The 18,992-nt window shown below is 34.8% G+C and overlaps 1 protein-coding gene and 1 pseudogene across 1 annotated transcript; one reads left to right on the top strand and one right to left on the bottom strand.

Annotated features, from left to right (window-relative positions):
* Positions 1-61: 61 nt before the first annotated feature.
* On the bottom strand, positions 62-7,923 carry LOC120169850 (annotated as a pseudogene).
* Positions 7,924-13,459: 5,536 nt separating this feature from the next.
* Positions 13,460-18,905, top strand: LOC120169851 (zinc-finger homeodomain protein 4-like). The gene is made up of 2 exons (XM_039177936.1): positions 13,460-14,172; positions 18,853-18,905. The coding sequence occupies exons 1-2, from the start codon at positions 13,737-13,739 to the stop codon at positions 18,903-18,905; spliced, it is 489 nt and encodes a 162-aa protein (XP_039033867.1). The 5' UTR covers positions 13,460-13,736.
* Positions 18,906-18,992: the final 87 nt, after the last annotated feature.

Below are 18,992 nucleotides of genomic sequence, written 5' to 3' on the forward strand. Positions count from 1 at the left end.
CTAATGATCAATACATAGAACTAGAGTGCTATGAGTCAAAGTACACAGTATTCACATGAGAAAATGATTCAGATTCAGATTTCAGACTTTCGGCCAACCGGGGGCCTAAGCATAAGGTTGTCTGTTGGAGGCTCAGTGGCCAATGCAAGTGCTCCAAGAGTATCCATGATCAGGTTAACCCATAGTAACTACAACAAAAGAACTCGCATTCAAATTTTTTTTCATCAACTCATCATAAAGTAACTTATCCCACCAGTTTTGGCCTTTCTCTCACCCCAACAGAAACATGAGTATTGAAGTCTATTCTACTCGCAAACACACTAGTTTTTAAGTTCAATCACCACATAGTCAAAAACGTTATCGGTGAACAGTTCCTTAGTTCATGGCCCAGCACCCCGAGATCATAATCCAGAAAATTAGATAAAACTGAATTCTACCCCGCTGTCATTTCCTAGTCAGAAATTTGATACAAGGCCAAGGGGCAATAGGAGAGTAGAGAAAGAGCATTACCTGCACTGAATTTAAAGGAACATCACCGGAGGATACTGCTGCCACGACATTGATTACAAGAGCTGCAACATTCACTGTAAGCTGGAATTGTATAAACTTCTGAATATTGGCATAAACAGAACGACCCCAGCGAACAACCTACATTAAGGATACAAAGTTGAAGGATACAATTGCTGGAAATTCGATACGAGCCTTACCTCAAATTCAGCAGTAGGATATTGTAAAAATGGAAAAAATAATATCCATGTGAAAGAAAGAAACAAGCATGCTAACCTTCACAACTGAAGCAAAATTATCATCCAATATAATTATATCTGAACTTTCTTTTGCGACTTCTGTCCCTTGAATGCCCATAGACAGACCTATATCTGCCTAAAATACAGAAAAAATAAAACCATTCAAAAATTTTAACTTCCAATAGTTTATCAAACACACCGTAAGCCAATGCTTACCACATCTAATATGCATCGTAAAGCACTATCATCACAAGAAAAATAAATAAATCTAATGAAGTTAACCACAAAACCAAACCTCATGAAGTGCAGGAGCATCATTGGTACCATCTCCAGTCACAACCACAACATCCCCTCCCTTACGCAAGGCTTGAACGAGCAAAAGCTTGTCGTTTGGAGAAGATCTCCCCATTACCTGCATAAACTCCCAAATAGCTGTAGATTTGAGTCGTGTAAATACAAGTATTTTACTGTTAATTACTGTATGATTTTCTTTACCAAAAATACCTTTTTTTCTACATTAGCCACTCTTTAGTGCTTTAATCAACAAAATATGTTTGGACACTATAGAATAATATCAGGATCTAAAGGCAATACAATCAAGAAACATAATAGATACCGTTATTTTCTGAGCCATTTGTTCTCTTTCTTTTTCAGATAAGGCTCGGAATACCCTTCCTTCAAGGACGGTAGGCTCAGTAACATCTTGTGCAGAACTAAGTATCCCACACTCCAAAGCTATTGCTTTGGCTGTTCGGATATTATCTCCGGTGACCATACGTACCTAAATATTAAAAACTTTAGGTCATATATAAGAGAGTAATTAAAAATTACAAGTACTCGTTCTAAATTATAGTAACTAAAAATCTTTGAAAAATAAAGGAAATATTCACCATTCCATATGAACTATATAAAAGTAGCATCCTACATACGGACGGTATAATAAATTCTAAAACAAATCTTACGAAGCCAGCAAAATTACCTTAACACCAGCATCCATACATATTTTCACGGTATCTTTAACACCTGAGCGACAAGGATCCTGAAGAGGAAGATTATATCAGTTGCACGGAGATAAAACAAGAATATTCATATTAATTGAACAAAATGGCAACTCCCCCGAAGACCACTTTTGCTCTATGGCACATAAAAACCAAAGAAACACTTCCAAACTGTATTTGTATACAGGTAAACACAAACACTAGAATTTTGACAACAAAAATAACATCAAATTTGTTTCCAACAACAGATCAATTTGCTTGGATGCGCATGCATATAACACTTTGTTTAGTGATATATCTCATAAAAATGTTGCACTTAATTTGGGAAAGAGCAGTTTCCTTCTTTCATTCACATTATCATTCATCGCAGCTTTGCATAAATTTGTTAGCATCAAACATAAAGTCAAAGCTAAAAAAGATAGTCAAGGTACTGATAGATTTAACAACCATTAGGTAAAAGTGGGGAATCCTTGCTAAAAATATTTACCTTTATACCAACAATAGCAAGCAAAACAAGGTTATCTTCAGGTAAGATCCAATCATTACAGCTCTCTTCATCACTAGTAACCTTTTCCCGTTCACACAATCTGTATGCAAGGGCAACGCAGCGCAGGCTACTTGCAGCCATTTCGTCAATACCAGCCTCAAAAAAATCCTGCAGAAAGGTGGTTAAAAATAAAAGTTGAAGCATATGCTGATCAAATCATGCTAGGATTTAGGAATCAGAAACAAACGAAGTCCATTTTTTAATCATGCAATACTACATTATAGACTTGATATAAAGTGAGCAATTTAATTCTGGTAAGAAAAAACCTTTTCTTTCCTAATGTATTAAACACAAGCTCCAGTTTCTAATGAACAGGCATTAAGTCAAAACATATGTTTTCACATGATTTCCATAAATCAGTGACAGCCAATAAGTCAAAACATATGGTTTCCATAAATTAATGATCAGTCTTCACATCATCAGATACTTATTACTAAAGCACTGAGTCAACCTACAAATGGTAAAAACTAAAAAGACTTGCAAGCTAAAGTTAATTATGGAGATCAAATGAGAAGGAAATTTCCTTAACTTTTTTACCCAGGAGACCTTTCAGTACTGCATTTTTTATTTTTATTTTTTTTGTGTGTAAATATTCATAATCACTAACCTTGTCTTCATTCATGGATTGAAGGCAACCATTTGAATCAAGATATCCAGAACATGCGGCCAAAACTATCTCAGCTGCTCCCTTCCAGTGTATATGAACTTCAGAATCAGACTGCCATAGGAAAACTTATATATTAAATGACATTGTCTAAATTATTAATATCAACAGTATTGCCAGTTGAAAATATTAGGAAAAAAGGCTGCTTTTTTTTTTGTTCTGCAACACTAGCTAAATTCTACTGAAAAGCACTTGAACCTGAGCATTTCAGCAGTTCAGTTTTAATTCCATCAACTAAAAAGACTTTATCAAGTAAAAAGACCTGAGCAAGGAATAACTTTTTTCCTATAGAGAACCCAAAACCCCATAAACCTATTTTCATTTTTCCTTCTTTATCCCTCCAATCCCACAGCCAAGATGAGGCTCCCGCCTCCTTTGGCACAGCAGGGGCAAGCTGATTTAGCTCTACCCGGCACAGTTTGGCAATGGGGTGCCAGATTAGTATTCCCTCATAAAGATTTCTCTCTCTATGCCGCCCCTTTCACTCTCATCTCCTCTTCGCCCCCCCCCCCCCCCAAACCAGATTTCTCTCAGATTTTTTGATGGACTTGCTTTCCACTTTTGATTAGAAATCCCAAAAAAAAAATATAAAGCCAACCTATTTCCCGATCCACCAGCCCAATGAAACAAAAGACAAGCCTGCATTACCCAGTCAAGAAGGCCTGGACAACAGATATTTTTATCATTCATTTTTTTATTCAAGTCCTATAATCAAGTAACAATATCAGTAATAAATTGAAATTAAAGTGTTGTCATTTCACAACATTTGGTTGCATGTTCATTCAATGCAGTTAATAGAGTTTATTCTTAGTCACCCTTAAAAACCAAATCATGCTTTGATATGTTTGAAGCAGAAACAGGTGTTGTACTGTTGTAGGTGGAGAAAATGTGCTCATTCTAATTCCCACCTAAGAAGCCTGTCTATCAAAAGTTTGACCAGTTTTTTCTTCCTAAGAAAAAAAAAAGGCAAATTGAGGAAACAGAAATGCTTCTGTTAAAATGCCCAAATATGAACTGAATGCAACATAAACATGCACAATCATGTCAGTATTCCTAGGAGAGAAATCATCAAAGAGCCATTAGTGTTTTAGCCATATTCTTTCAGTTACTTCTAATAACTGCATTTTAAGTCTCCCAATATACTAACATCAACAAAATGAGAAAGTATTAGGAAGTTAGACTGAAGCCACTACCTGTAGTACTGCAACACCACCTCGCTTTTTCTCAGAGTTGAAAAGGAAAACTTGAAGAATAGTGGATTCTGATCTGATAGCATCAAATTTCTTCCCCAACTGCAATACAATTTTCAATGATTAGCATGTGCAAACAAAAATAAATCAGAAGAAGATGAGGGACCAAGTTCTGGGGGTACTTATATTGCCCAAGAAAGGATAGCTTTTTCTGTAGGAGATCCAGAAATCTCAACATCACCACCATCCTGGAAAAATGAATGTAATTCAATGAGATTCCCGTGCAACTTATGAAGAAGAAAAACTATAATTAGCAGAACCAATTGATAAGTCAGAAGCAAAAGTCACTTCCTATGTAAAACATTTAATCTTAGACAAGAACACATTTTCTCATGCATGAAAATTATTTATCTCTCGACTTTAGCATAATGAATATGATGAACAACAGAAATAATCTTGCCTTAGGCACAAAAACATTCCCTGTGCTATTCTGAGCAACTCCTTCACTCAACAGAGACACAACCGATGGGTGCAACTGGGAAGAACTAGCAGGTGGATTTATCTTCTTTTTCCCAACAATAGCTTCAACAACAGTCATCTGTGATACTAGTTTATCAGATTGATATCTATAGCTTTCAAACAGCAGGATGAAAAATTGAACAGCTAAACAAATTTAAAAAAGCCCAACATCTTGGAAAGACCATGTGAAAAATATTGACTGAACAAGAGCAACCTCGATGGAAATATAGCATTAAGAAAAAAACAGAGAGATAAGACACAAGAAGGACTTGTCAATGGTTTAGCTAAAACCATAAGACAGTGTTCGTTTGAGGAGAGAAAGATAAGAAGATGCTGCAATCAAGAGAGAGTATATAATATTATTATCACCATAGTAGAAAGTCTTCACATGTAGTGCCTGTTTTCCATTGAAGAAAATTAACATTTAATACCACAGAACTAATGGAATAAATCTGAGTGAGAACCTTCAGAAAGTGTGGCATAAATAAGGTGGACCAGACAGAAGTTACGATAACAACAATTGGAACTAGGAAGATATAAGAAAACTATAAAGGTTATATAAGCGCTAATCCTTTTTGATTTAATAGAAAGAAAGCAATTACACTTTTTTATAGCTGCTTGCCTCCTTTATGTCTCTTTCCAATGGAAGGAGCCCACTTTATCTTGGATATTTATCAAGTGCAAAAACAGAAAGCACAAAATCATAGTGGTATAACAAAAATCACATAGAACTAACCTCATTTAAAGTCAATGTGCCAATCTTATCACTGCAAATTGTTGTTGCAGAGCCCATGGTTTCACATGCTGAAAGTCGACGAACCTGTAAATCTATGCCTGTTAGGTAAAGATGCTACTAAAGCAAAACACAACACAGTCATGGAATGAACTTGCCAAAGCTTTATCCACCATCATCTTCCGAATCGAGTATGCAAGACTGTGAAAGTTCAAGCAGAGAACAGTGCCATGAATCAATAAGTAGGGAAAGAAGAATAAACTATATTCAAAGCATGAGTTTAATTGCTAGTGCATAGAAACCAAAAGCTACGACTTAAACTTACGTCAAGGTAACAGCCAAAGGAAGCCCTTCAGGCACTGCAACGACATGAATTGTAACCTGCACAACTGCATAGTGAGAAAACCTTGTACATGCTACTAAATGAACATTAAGATATTAACATCACCTTTGCTTCATGGGAATTAACTACTCTATTCCGGTGCTATTTCAGACTGAACAGTCATTCATGTTTTTATGTTTACTTTTGTATGTGGAATTATGAAATTTACAGGGGGAAAATCAATTAAAAATTGAGACCCAAATCCTCATTTATAGGATGGTAAAATAACAGTTCTATCCTTACTTCTGTCCACCTATTATTTCTTTGTTCTTTTCTTGTAATTCAACAAGTTGGTGTCACTTAACTTGTGACAACATACACAGTTATAGATATATTTCTTTTTAAATGAGTCAATCTCTGTAATAAGCCAATCCATTTTAGTCTCCCTATTATATTCCTTAATAATTACAATCTCATCCCCCTCTATGCCAAACATGATCTAAGGGACTACGGTGTACTTACTTCAATTGTAAAAATTTTAACATCATTAAATGCATCATCAAAACTAGTGCGTCCTTTAATAAATTATGTGGTTCCATCTGGATCTTCAGTATTTCCGGTGAAGTATCTAGAAACCAATCAAAAGTAAGATGTTAGGAGGAATGCAATTCATCTAGCATAAGTAATAATTTATCGGCTAAGCTTATTGACTCTTAGCGTACCTTGCCAAAAGAACAGCAAGCACAGAAACAGCTACAGAAAGCCCAACTATGCCGATAAAAGTTGCAACTCCATTTAGCCGTACCTACAATGTGTTATGAATGATTAGGATTCAACTTAAGAATTGGAAGTAGGTATTGTTAGGGTGCACAAAGCTGAAACCTGCAAAGGGGTCTCTTCACCAGTATCCTCTGAGATACTTGCCATTAACAGTCCCCACTCAGTATTGATTCCAACACTAGTCACCTACAAATAATTTAAGAAAGATGACTTTTCAATTGTTTGGGAGTGAAAAAGAAAACCGGTCTAAACTATCCAGGATGTTAAAGAAAGATCAAATATATAGAAGAACAGAAAATGAATGAACTCCATAGTGAAGTGCAAAAAGTAATGTCCAGACATAGATAATCGAGTGCCACATGTTGAGAATACCAAATTAAATTAAGTTCGTCAAGTTTTTCTGTTCTTACCTTAAAAAAACTTATTCATCCTGTACTCCTTACACTATTTGGCAGATCAAACAGAACTTTTTTCAAATCCAACAAAGAACATTTAACTAACACAAATATGACAAATTAAAATCTAGTTGCCACTCAAAAAGAAATACTACCAATCTTTCTCAAACTACTACCTCTGTGTAAGAATCATATCAGATAATAATTGAAACATATATGATAGTTTGCTCATGAAACCAGCTATCACAGATTCTCTATAAAACGTCACCATATAATTGACAGGTCAAACAATAACTAGAAACATAAGTGCAGTGTGAAAACAAAAGCACAGATCAATTCCTTTATTTCTCCACAATCTCCATAACAAGAAAGACAAAAGCTCAGTTTACATAGTTTACATAGCAAACATCACCAGATAGAACTAATAAATTACCAGAGATCATCATAATGTTCAACAAGGAGCATCAAAGGAAAGGAAAGGAAAGGAGCAAGATACATACCAGCATGGTACCAAAACCATCAGCAACTTTGCAGCCAGACATTAGAAATGGTTCTTTTTTATTCTTGTGAACATACAAGAAACCTAGCGCTTAAAACAACAAAGCCCGCACATTAGATAAATGCATTATCAAACAATCAACTTACGATCTTGCTCTTTCCAGTCATGCTGGATTCGTCAATTGCTAGAGAATGGCCAATGATTAAAACTCCATCAGCGGGGACCTAACTAAAGCATCAAACTATATTTAGTCTGTGTGCACATGAATATCAATACCCTGAAGAAAAAACTGAGTGATATATAATTTTATGTCAGGTATTTTAGTTTTTAAAAAATTATATTAAAAATTTAAAAGGTATGAAATTATAAAAAAAATTAAAGGTGTGAAATTATATCATCAATAGAAATTTTTAAAATTATATCTAAATTATAGCAAAACTTAAAATTTTTAAAGCTTTGAATCTCAGGCTAATGCCCTTAGGGGCGTTTGGTTCAGGGTATCTCACATTACCCTGGGGATGGAATGTCATTCCCTCGTTTGGTTGGTAAACCTTCCCAACTCCCGGTAATAAGTTATTTCCAACAGTGGTATTTTGGGGTATATTATTAGGAATGTGATTACTCCCCTTCCCATAGGTACTGTTATAATCTCAGCGTTTTGGACTAAAATATCCTTAAATTTTTTTATTCAAAAATATCATTATTCTGTCGTTGAATAATTTTTTTTACAAATGTTATATTACAAATTTATCCTTAAACTATTTTATATTTACAAATAAATTCCATAATTAGAATTTTATATGAAATTCAGGAGTTAAAATAAAATTTTACCATTTCATTAAACTTATTTATCTTTTCAATTTTGTAAAAAAATATATATAAATTTTATGAATTTAAATTTTTTAAATAAAATATATAAATTAATTATAGTAAAATTATAGTAGAATTTAACTTGTTAAAAAATAAATATATAATAAGGACAATTTGGTAAAATATACATTCCAATAATCTTTTATTCATTTAACCAAACACTATAATCTTACATTCCTGCTAAACGAACCAAACACAAAATACAACATTCCCGCTAATCTTATTTCCATCGATAATCTTACATTCCGTGAACCAATCTCAATGTTATTTGCCCTTCACGTCTTTTATGTCATGATAATGGCTACTCTTTTTGCCTTTTGTTTCCTTTAAATTCAAAGCTCAAATCAAAAACAATATGTACTGCATGCGTGTGCCCTTTTATCACGAGCCCAACATAGACTTCATCCGGGATGTATTAAAGGGATTCACAGTTGTTTTTTTAATTTAAATTTACGTATAATTTAAATATTTTTTTATATTTTCTATTTATAATATATTTCTGTTTTCTTCTTATTTTTTTTAAAATAAACTATGATGATTTTACGAGATAGTATATGCTAATAATTTTTCTTAACTATTGACCGTGCATACAAAACATGCTGACGCAACTGCTCAACCCCAAAACATTAATAAAAAAATCCCCTTTAACCACTAAATTCAATAAATTTTATTTTCCTCTTAAAATTTTATAAAATTAACCTCTAATATAAAATCATACGTACGCTATTATCATCATCTCTTTTTCTATGTAATAAGAGGGCAAGAAAATGGTGGGAAATATCTTCTCTGAAGAGTTAGGGTTGGTCGTAATAAAACTGCATAGATATGTTTCAGGCTTTTTTCTGAGAGATCTCTTTGCTTGGATTAAAAACCACCAAATTCATGTTACTTTGGTCCATGAACTATGAATATGAACTGCATGTGAAGCAAACAACCTTGATTTTAATTTTCAATTTGATACCAAATTTACAAATTTAAATAAAAAAAAGTCAAGTTCGAGTACTCAATTGAAAATAATAAATTTATATTTATATTTCGACATGTACAAAAAAAAAGGAAACTAATGATCAAAGCTGCCACGAAAATATAGGGTTTGAAGAAAGCATTAAAATAGCAATGAGTGAAAAATGAGGCAAGGCATAATGATTGCTGTATTTAAAGCTTAAGGAACATTTTTATATCCAAGTTTTAACAAGGAACACCAACATGAACCCTAAGGAGGAGAAAAAAGTTCATAAAATATAAAGGATTAAACATTAAGCGGTTTGGTTGAATCGTCGAACGACCTCAGTAATGAAAGAGGATGTAGTTCTTCCTAGATGATTGTGTTTGAATAGCTGTATAAGTTGGGTACGTTATGTTGTCAAAAAGTTAAGAAAATTTTTGAACATATATTATCTTATAATCACTCTAAACTATTAAAGAAAAAATAATACTCGGGTTAAATAGCTCATGAATGTATAATATAAGGACCCAAACATATTTGAGAGAGTCTAAAATACAACTTGTTAATATATGGCTAAAAAAGTGCATAAAACGATTGCAACAAAATAGTAAAGCATAACTTTTTAAGTTGGACATGATAACATTTTAGGTTGAAACTTAAAATATTACATTCTTCATAACATTTCCGGTTACAATCAAAATTATTACAAGTTGTATAACTTTTTCAGTTATAAACCCTAAACCCATCACAATATAATTTTTTTGGTTGAAGTAAAAAGTTTATAAATTATATAACTTTTTAGGTTGAATATAATAATATTTTAAATTAAAAATATTTGATTGAAGATAAAACTAAAAAAGAGAATCCTCCCTAATGTGAGGGACAACTTTATGTTGTGTTGTTTTGATTGAAGACAAATCCTCCCTTGGTCTCACCCTCACCATATTATAATAAAATAAGATCCATAACTTTTGAATCTATTATCATGAAGAACAAAAGCTTGTTCTTTGTGATCCAAAAATATTTCTTTATTGAGGTTAAAAATATTGTAAATAATTAAAAATAATATGTACGTGAGGGTCAAGGGCTAGGTATATTCTAATGAATAGATCAAGAATACAGTCGTCGAGAAAAAAAATCAAAATATAAGTGATTTTTACTGCGGATGATAAACTCGTCGATACATTGCGACGAGTTCTAAAAAATATATTATTTAAAAATTTAATCGTTCTAAGAAGATATTTTTTTTGAGATTTTCACTCGAATTTATCTTACTGAACGATGCTTTTAATTTTTTTTTTTAAATTTATCATGTTAGAACGATTAGTACACCTTTTACTATAGTAATCATATATACAGGAATGAGTCGAAGGAGGTGAGCAGAGATAGTCGTCTTTGAAATTTCTAAATTTTTTATATTTTAAATTTTTTTCATGTATTTTTTATTGATAATTTATTTTTATCCTTAAAATTTTATAAATTTGTTCTCATTAATTTTTTTATAAATTTACCATAACATAAAATTATATATATTATAATTTTTTTATCCCAAATTAAAATTTCTTTGTTGTTACATGCATTACTCCTTTAAAAAAACCCTAAAATAATAATAATAATTTATGTTTAAAAATCAAAAGTCTTGTAAGAAAATTGTAAGCAGTAAATGATTCACATAGAATTTAGGGGGGCAGTGATTGGGATTGATGGATTTATGTTTTCCACTCCTCCCTAAAAGAAAGATAATTCTTGGTTCACAATTTCTTGAAAATTGTGATCAAGCCCTCTGTCATCAACATGCATTTATGTCTGTAGACCCTCCCCAGCCAACTTACAATTTTATATTTAAAATCAATAAATAAAAATTCCTTGTTAATATTTTGGGTAAACTACAAGTATAGTATCCAAACTATCACTTTTGTTCTGTTTTTATCATTCAACTATTATTTTCTTTCGAAACCATACCTAATGTTACATTTTAATTTCGTTTTGGTTATCCATCATTAAAAAATTTAATTATATGTGTTAAAAACTTAAAAAAACTGTTGAGGTTATATTTTAAAAACAAATGATGATGTATCATCACCTTATGGTAATATATCCGCATCACCATTAATTTTTTAACAAAAATATAGACGAAAAAAATAATTGAGTGATTAAAATAAAAAAATAATAATTATGGTATTAAATATGTAATTTACCCTAATATTTTTATGTTTTTAAATGTGGGGTTTATTGATACTAATCCATGAAAAGAAGAAATGAAAAAAATAAGAGGAGAGAAAGAGTTAGTAAAAGAAGAGAAAAGAAAAGAAACAGTAAAAGAATTATTGTTATTTATTGAATATTATAGATATTTTAAATGTAAGTGTTTAATATCACATATATTATCTTATATTTATTCTATATTTATAAAAATTAACAATAAATTAAAGAAAGAGGATAAAGTGTGTAATGCGGTGGAGCAAGGAATAAAGGCAAGGGCCATAAAGTGGTTTCAATAATGGTTTTAATAAAAGGTAACCCTAAATTCTCCAACTATACTGTGTACAATAAAATAAATAAATAAAAATATTATTTTAAAAATATTATATATATTATCATTGTTTTTAATAGTTATTAATGTATATTTAATTAATATTTAAAAAATATATGAAATGATTTTTAACTTAATATTTGAAATCTTTATGTTGTTAAAAAAAGGCAAAATGAGATTGTTGATAATAAATAATTCACATGATAAGTATGGCACCTCCCAATTAATTCCACAATATCCCATGTAAAATGTACATCAGATTTAGACATAATCTTTTATTTATTTATTATATTAATTAATAAAGGTTAACTTAAACCCTAATTTTGCAATATGTATTATATTTATAGTGAAAATAAAAGAGAAAAGGAAGAGTAGTGGATGAGTATACGCTAAATATGAATTATGGTAACAACGAGATTGGTTTAAGTGGTAAATAATTTGATATAACTTAAGTAAGGTTTCAGGTTCGAGTCATTGTGTATATAAAAAATCCTTGCTGAGAGACTCAATTACCAAAATTAGGTGTACGATCCTAGTCGATCAAGATTAACTAAGACGAAGCCTTGAAACCGAAGTAAAACCACATTTTTTTTTAAACCATGGTATCCTTGGATGCTTGTGCCTGAATGAATATTTTCTGAAGCAAACGGTACATAAAAAGTTTGGGTTTTTTTATTTATTTAGATTTATTATTAAATTTTTTAATTAAATCATTTTTAATTCCAATAATATTTACAATAACTAGGTTATTTATATTATAAACTAAAAATTATATATTAATTTAAACCAATAAATTATATTTAAAGTACTTAAATTTAATCAATAATCTGTAAATTTACGTGTGTGTTTTGGGGAAATTTTAATTAAATAACGCGATTAAAAAAAACAATCATGTAAGGTATGAGGAAAATTATTTTAGTCTAATTGTTATAATATACACGGGAGGATGTTCGGTCCGATCCGGTTTTGATAACTATTCAGACAACATAAAGTCCTCCTTCTAACTATATGCAAATCGAAAAACTTATAATGTTATAGTCTTACCAATATCGTTTTGTCCGGATGTCTTTTTAAACATTATGTCGTCCGAACATATTTTAAAAAACATTGTATTATTTAAACATATTTTTAAAAAATTTATGTCATCCGAACGTATTCTCGAAATCACTATATCATCCAAATATTTTTAAAATATACTAAAACAATCACATTACGTGGAAATAATTCTCCCACATCCTATATGATATATTTTTTTTCTTTCATATTATTTAATGAAATTTGCCGTGATTTCGGGGGTTTAACTATTTTTCTCTCCCTTCAATTCCATCCATTATGGTCTGCACACTCTGACACAGTGCTCTCTAAATGGCTGATAGTGCAAGCAAAGCAAGCACACCCACACTTTTGTTTTGTTTTGAGCTTATTTTGCTTTATTTTTATCTTTCCTCTCGGCACTTAAACTGACTCGATTCCTCCTTGTCTGTTAAAAAAATGAAAATCTGCTTCTCTTTCTCTCTGTCTTCTTCTTCTTTAGTCCTCACTTCATCACTTGCAAATCCCTCCTTTTTCTCTCCTTCATCATGGTTATGTTAGTATAGTGAGTTAACTCGTATTTCCTTTCCCTTCCTTGGGCTATCATTTTCTTAGTTCCCAAGGGAGACAGACACCGAGTCAACACAGTTGAGCTCACTTTTGGAACACTATTATATCGGTCTGCTCAAGGTGATTTTGAGTTTGCTTCTTTCTCTTCTTTACCAGTTGACCTATTATGGACATTTTAGTGGGTCACCCTTCTCTTTTGTCTCCTCTTCTTTATTAAGCTTTTATTATTATTATTTTGTTATGGGATTTGAGCGTTCATGAACACAAGGGTTTTCTGTTCTCAGACTCGGTGCCAAAGTACTTGATAGGATATTGTTGTTTTCTATTCTCAAAACTCCTAGGAATTAGGGTTTGGTTATCATCCCTAATTAAATACAATAAATAACCTAGAAATGGAACTTTCCTGTCCAGAAGGGGAGATTCCAATTCCTTTGAACAGTACATATGGTGGGGGACATGGCCCTTCCAATGGTTCTTCCTTCTTGTTCATAGAAGACCATGTGGTGCCCTACAAGAAACCGGTGAGGTACCGTGAGTGCCTGAAGAACCATGCGGCCGCCATGGGAGGAAACGCCACCGACGGGTGCGGCGAGTTCATGCCGAGTGGCGAAGAGGGCACCATCGAAGCACTGACTTGCTCCGCCTGTCACTGCCATAGGAACTTCCACAGGAAAGAAGTAGAAGGCGAGCCCTCTTCGAATGATTATTGTTTCCCGTTGCAAGGCAGGAAACTGCTCTTGGATCACCACCACCACCACAAGAGTATCCTACCACCTGAGGCTCTAGAGTACCCTACGGGTGCTCTAGAGTATCCTAGGCACCGAGGACGTAAGCACATTGCCGAACCTCGTAAAATTCTCGTGTTCTTTCGTTTTCTTTACCCGTTTTCGTCAACAATTGGTATCAGATGTCAGGAGCAAAATTCGAAGTCGCGAAATTCGATGGTCAGGGTAACTTCGGATTATGGCAAACGAGGGTGAAGGATCTATTGGCGCAGCAAGGGATCTTGAAGGCTTTGCGACCTATAAAGCCGGCGTCGATGGATGAGGAAGATTGGGAAGAATTGTAGCAGCGAGCGGCAGGAACCATACGATTATGCTTGGCGGACGAGGTCATGTATCACGTCATGCATCTATCGTCTCCAGACGAAATTTGGAGGAAGTTGGAAAGTCAGTTTATGTCCAAATCCTTAACGACAAAACTGTATCTGAAGCAGCGGCTGTATGGGCTGAAGATGCAGGACGATCACGATTTGGCGCAACACGTGAATGTCTTCAATCAAATCGTTTCTGATCTGGCTCGGCTTGATGTGAAAATTGAGGATGAAGACAGAGCGATGATTCTGTTGTGTTCGTTACCTTCCTCTTACGAACACATGGTGACTACTCTTACATATGGGAAAGAGACTATCAATGTTGAGGAGATTACTGCAGCCTTGTTGGCTCACAACCAGCGGAAGCAGAATGCAGGGGAAAGCTCTCAAGCCGATAGCTTATATGTCAAGGGTAATCGAGATCGTGGACGGAAGCCAGAGAAGGCAGGGTCCGGGAAGCGGAATTCCAGATCTAAATCCAGGGATAAGAAGACGATTCACTGTTACAAGTGCAAGGAGGCGGGACATATGAAGCGAGACTGTCCGAAGTTGAAAAAGCAGACTGATGAGAAGCGTGATGGCTCATCCAAGTCTGTGAACGTGGTCGAGGATGATAATTCTGATTGCAGTGAGGGTGATATGTTTTCTATTTCAACGACACAATTGACGGATGCTTGGATTCTTGATTCTGGATGTTCTTATCACATCACGCCAAATAGGGAATGGTTTTCGACATACAGGCCGGTTAATTCTGGTTCGGTTTATTTGGGTGATGATCGATGTTGCAATATTGTTGGTATTGGTGATGTCAGAATTAAGATGCACGATGGCTCCGTTCGGATGTTGAGTGGTGTTCGACATATCCCAGACTTGAAGAAGAATTTGATTTCCTTGGGCACTTTGCACAAGAATGGTTTTATCCCTAAGGCTGACGAGGATAGGGAAACCATTCGGATTGTTAAAGGAGCATTGACTGTGATGAAAGGCAAGATGACTGCAGGGAATATCTACAGATTGTTAGGGAGTACCGTTGCAGGTGGAGTTCACTCTGTTGAGTCCTGTGATAATACGACAAAATTGTGGCATATGCGCCTTGCTCATCTTAGTGAACGTGGTATGGCAGAATTACACAAGAGAAACTTGTTGCATGGTGTCAAAAGCTGTAAGCTCGACTTTTGCAAGTATTGTGTTCTTGGTAAACAGACTAAAGTCCGTTTCAAGACTGCGAAGCACACAACTCAAGGGATTCTTGATTATGTGCATTCTGATGTATGGGGGCCTTCCACGACATCGTCTTTGGGTGGATCTAGGTACTATGTTACTTTTATTGATGATTTTTCACGGAAAGTTTGGGTGTATTTTTTGAAACAGAAATCTGAAGTTTTTGAGAAGTTCAAGCTGTGGAAAGCTGAGGTAGAAAACCAAACAGGACGAAAAATCAAGTGTTTGCGGTCTGACAATGGTACGGAGTACACAGATTCACAGTTCCTACAATTCTGTAAGGAGCATGGGATTCAGAGGCATTTTACAGTGCGCAAGACACCACAACAGAATGGTGTTGCGGAACGAATGAACAGGTCGTTGAATGAAAGAGCCAGATGTTTGCGGTTGAATGCGGGGCTTCCCAAACACTTCTGGGCTGAGGCTGTTAACATGGCGTGTTACTTTATCAACAGATCGCCAAGGGCATCGCTGGCTGGGAAAGTTGCAGAAGAGGTATGGACTGGTCATGATGTTAGTTTTGATAACTTACGGATTTTTGGTTGTCCTGCTTATGTGCATGTACCTGCTGATGAGAGATCCAAACTTGATGCAAAATCGAAGGAGTGCATTTTTCTGGGTTACAAGAAAGGTGTCAAAGGATTCAAGTTCTGGGATCCAGTTGCGAAGAAAGTTGTGATTAGTAGAGATGTCGTTTTTGATGAACAGTCTATGTTGCAGCAGAAGCAAGACACGACAGTGGTAGATTTCGAGCAGTTTCCAGTTGAGAAACCAGAAACTTCTCAACCGACTTCTGGTGGTTCCACTACGGATGATTTGCAGGATTATAGTCTCGCCAGAGACAGGGTGAGACGGACGAATATAAAGCCTCCGAACAGATTGGGTTTTGAAGACTTGGTATCTTTTGCACTTACTGTTAGCAATGATGATCCAGTTACTTTTCATGATGCCGTTACTAGTCAGGAAAACGACAAGTGGATGGCAGCCATGGTTGAGGAGATGGAGTCTTTGAATCACAATCGCACATGGGAGTTAGTTCCCCTTCCTGAGGGTAAGAAGCCGATTGGTTGCAAATGGGTGTATAAGAAGAAACCAGCAGTAACAGAAAAGAGGGGGAGAAGTTCAAGGCTCGTTTGGTAGCGAAGGGTTTTTCACAGCAGAAAGGAGTTGATTATGATGAAATCTTTTCTCCTGTGGTCAGGCACACTTCAATCCGAGCAGTACTTGCATTGGTGGCTAGTTGGGATTTGCATTTAGAGCAGATGGATGTTAAAACTGCTTTTTTGCATGGTGATTTAGAGGAGCAGATCTACATGCGGCAACCTGAAGGTTTCACTCAACCTGGAAACGAGCATTTAGTTTGCAGATTGAAGAAATCTTTGTACGGGTTAAAACAGTCTCCGAGACAGTGGTATAAACGGTTTGACTCCTATATGATCAAGATTGGCTACAACCGATGTGAGTATGATTGTTGTGTCTATGTTAAGAGCCTTGATGATGGTTCTTTATTTTTCTATTACTGTATGTTGATGATATGTTGATTGCTGCGAAGAACATGGATGATGTTATCGGTTTGAAAACTTTATTGAGTCAGGAATTTGATATGAAAGATTTAGGTGCTGCAAAGAAAATTCTTGGAATGGAAATTTGCAGGGACAGAGACTCAAGGAAACTGCGGCTATCTCAACGGGGTTATGTTGAGAAAATGCTAGAAAGGTTTGCGATGAGCAGCGCGAAACCAGTTGGCACTCCATTGGCGAATCACTTTAAGCTCTCATCAGAACAGTGCCCTAAGACAGATAAGGAAGCTGAAAATATGGCAAAGGTTCCGTATTCTAATGTTGTTGGCTGCTTGATGTATGCGATGGTATGTACTCGTCCTGATTTAGCTCATGCTGTTAGTCAAGTTTGTAAGTACATGTCTAAACCTGGTAAGCAACATTGGGATGCAGTCAAGTGGATCTTTCGGTACTTAAAGGGTACTGTGGGACATGGAATTGTTTTTGGGAGTCAGCGGGATAATCCTTTGGTTGTAGGATATGTGGATTCAGATTATGCAGGTGACTTGGATAATAGAAGATCTACGACAGGGTATGTGTTTACTCTTGGTAGAGGGCCTATTTGTTGGAAGTCTACTGTTCAATCTGTCGTGGCACTATCTACAACTGAAGCTGAATACATGGCAGCGGCTGAAGCTGCAAAAGAAGCTTTATGGCTTACTGGTTTAGTGAAGGAGTTGGGTGTTCAACAAGGTGGAGTTCAGTTGCTTTGTGATAATCAAAGTGCTATTCACTTGGCTAAGAATCAGGTGTATCGTGCTAGAACTAAACATATTGATGTAAGGTTCCACAAGATCAGAGAGTTGGTTGCATCTGGAGAGGTTTTGTTTCAGAAGGTACATACTGATGAGAATGCCGCTGATATGTTCACCAAGCCAGTTACGACAGACAAGTTCAAGCATTGCTTGGACTTGTTGAATGTTTCGAGTTGTTAAAGAAGCAAGGTAACCCAACCCACATTGAAGTTTCCAAGGGGCAGGATATTCGCCAAGGTGGAGATTTGTTATGTATGGCTCATAAAAAGTCTCGTTGTGGGGTTACGAATTATGTGGGTTCGGGGTGTGGGGGCGCAGCCCCCGCGGTACGGTACAGGGTTGATTTTGTAATTATGTACCAGGGTTTTCTATTATAAATAGAGATGTAACCTAGACCTAAAATATCATTGAATAAAATTCTAGCGCCGCCTAGGCACCGAGGACGTAAGCACATTGCCGAACCTCGTAAAATTCTCGTGTTCTTTCGTTTTCTTTACCCGTTTTCGTCAACAGGTACCAACATGAATCCAAAAAAGTTAGATACTACTATGGAAAAAATAGATAAATTTGAATATCAATTTGAATTAAACCAAAAAATAAATATCAATATAGGAAAAATGGGCAAATATACCAATGGAGGCTTTGTTTAGCTATTATTAGAATATGAGTCGAAGAAAAATGTTATTATTATAATAGTCCATGCTCATCACATTGCTAATATCCTAATTTGTGAATGGTTGGATTAATTAGGTACAGAAAATATGCATTGATTATTTAATTAATTTGCTAACGCCACAAATGATTCAATAAGTTCTCAGGTTTATGAAGTCTTTTAATGTGATTCTTATACTTAAAATACTTGAATTGTGTATTATTGTAGGGTCCGTAAACGAACTGAACGTTCAGCGAATCGTTCGTGAACCGTTCGGCTAGAAGTTCGTTTATTAGTTAAACAAACGAACATGAATAAGATTTTATGTCAGTTTAGTTAAATGAACGAACACGAACAAAAGGCTCGTT

This window comes from Hibiscus syriacus, unplaced genomic scaffold, assembly GCF_006381635.1.
Source record: "Hibiscus syriacus cultivar Baekdansim isolate YM2019G1 unplaced genomic scaffold, ASM638163v2 tig00111769_pilon, whole genome shotgun sequence".
NCBI lineage: Eukaryota > Viridiplantae > Streptophyta > Magnoliopsida > Malvales > Malvaceae > Hibiscus > Hibiscus syriacus.

What these genes read in the sequence shown, in the direction of transcription:
- LOC120169851 (XM_039177936.1), top strand. Translation starts at nt 13,737, where the DNA reads ATGGAACTTTCCTGTCCAGAAGGGGAGATTCCAATTCCTTTGAACAGT. An exon ending in GTATCCTAGGCACCGAGGAC is followed by an intron (nt 14,173 to 18,852) that starts GTAAGCACATTG and finishes GTATTATTGTAG; the next exon opens with GGTCCGTAAACGAACTGAAC.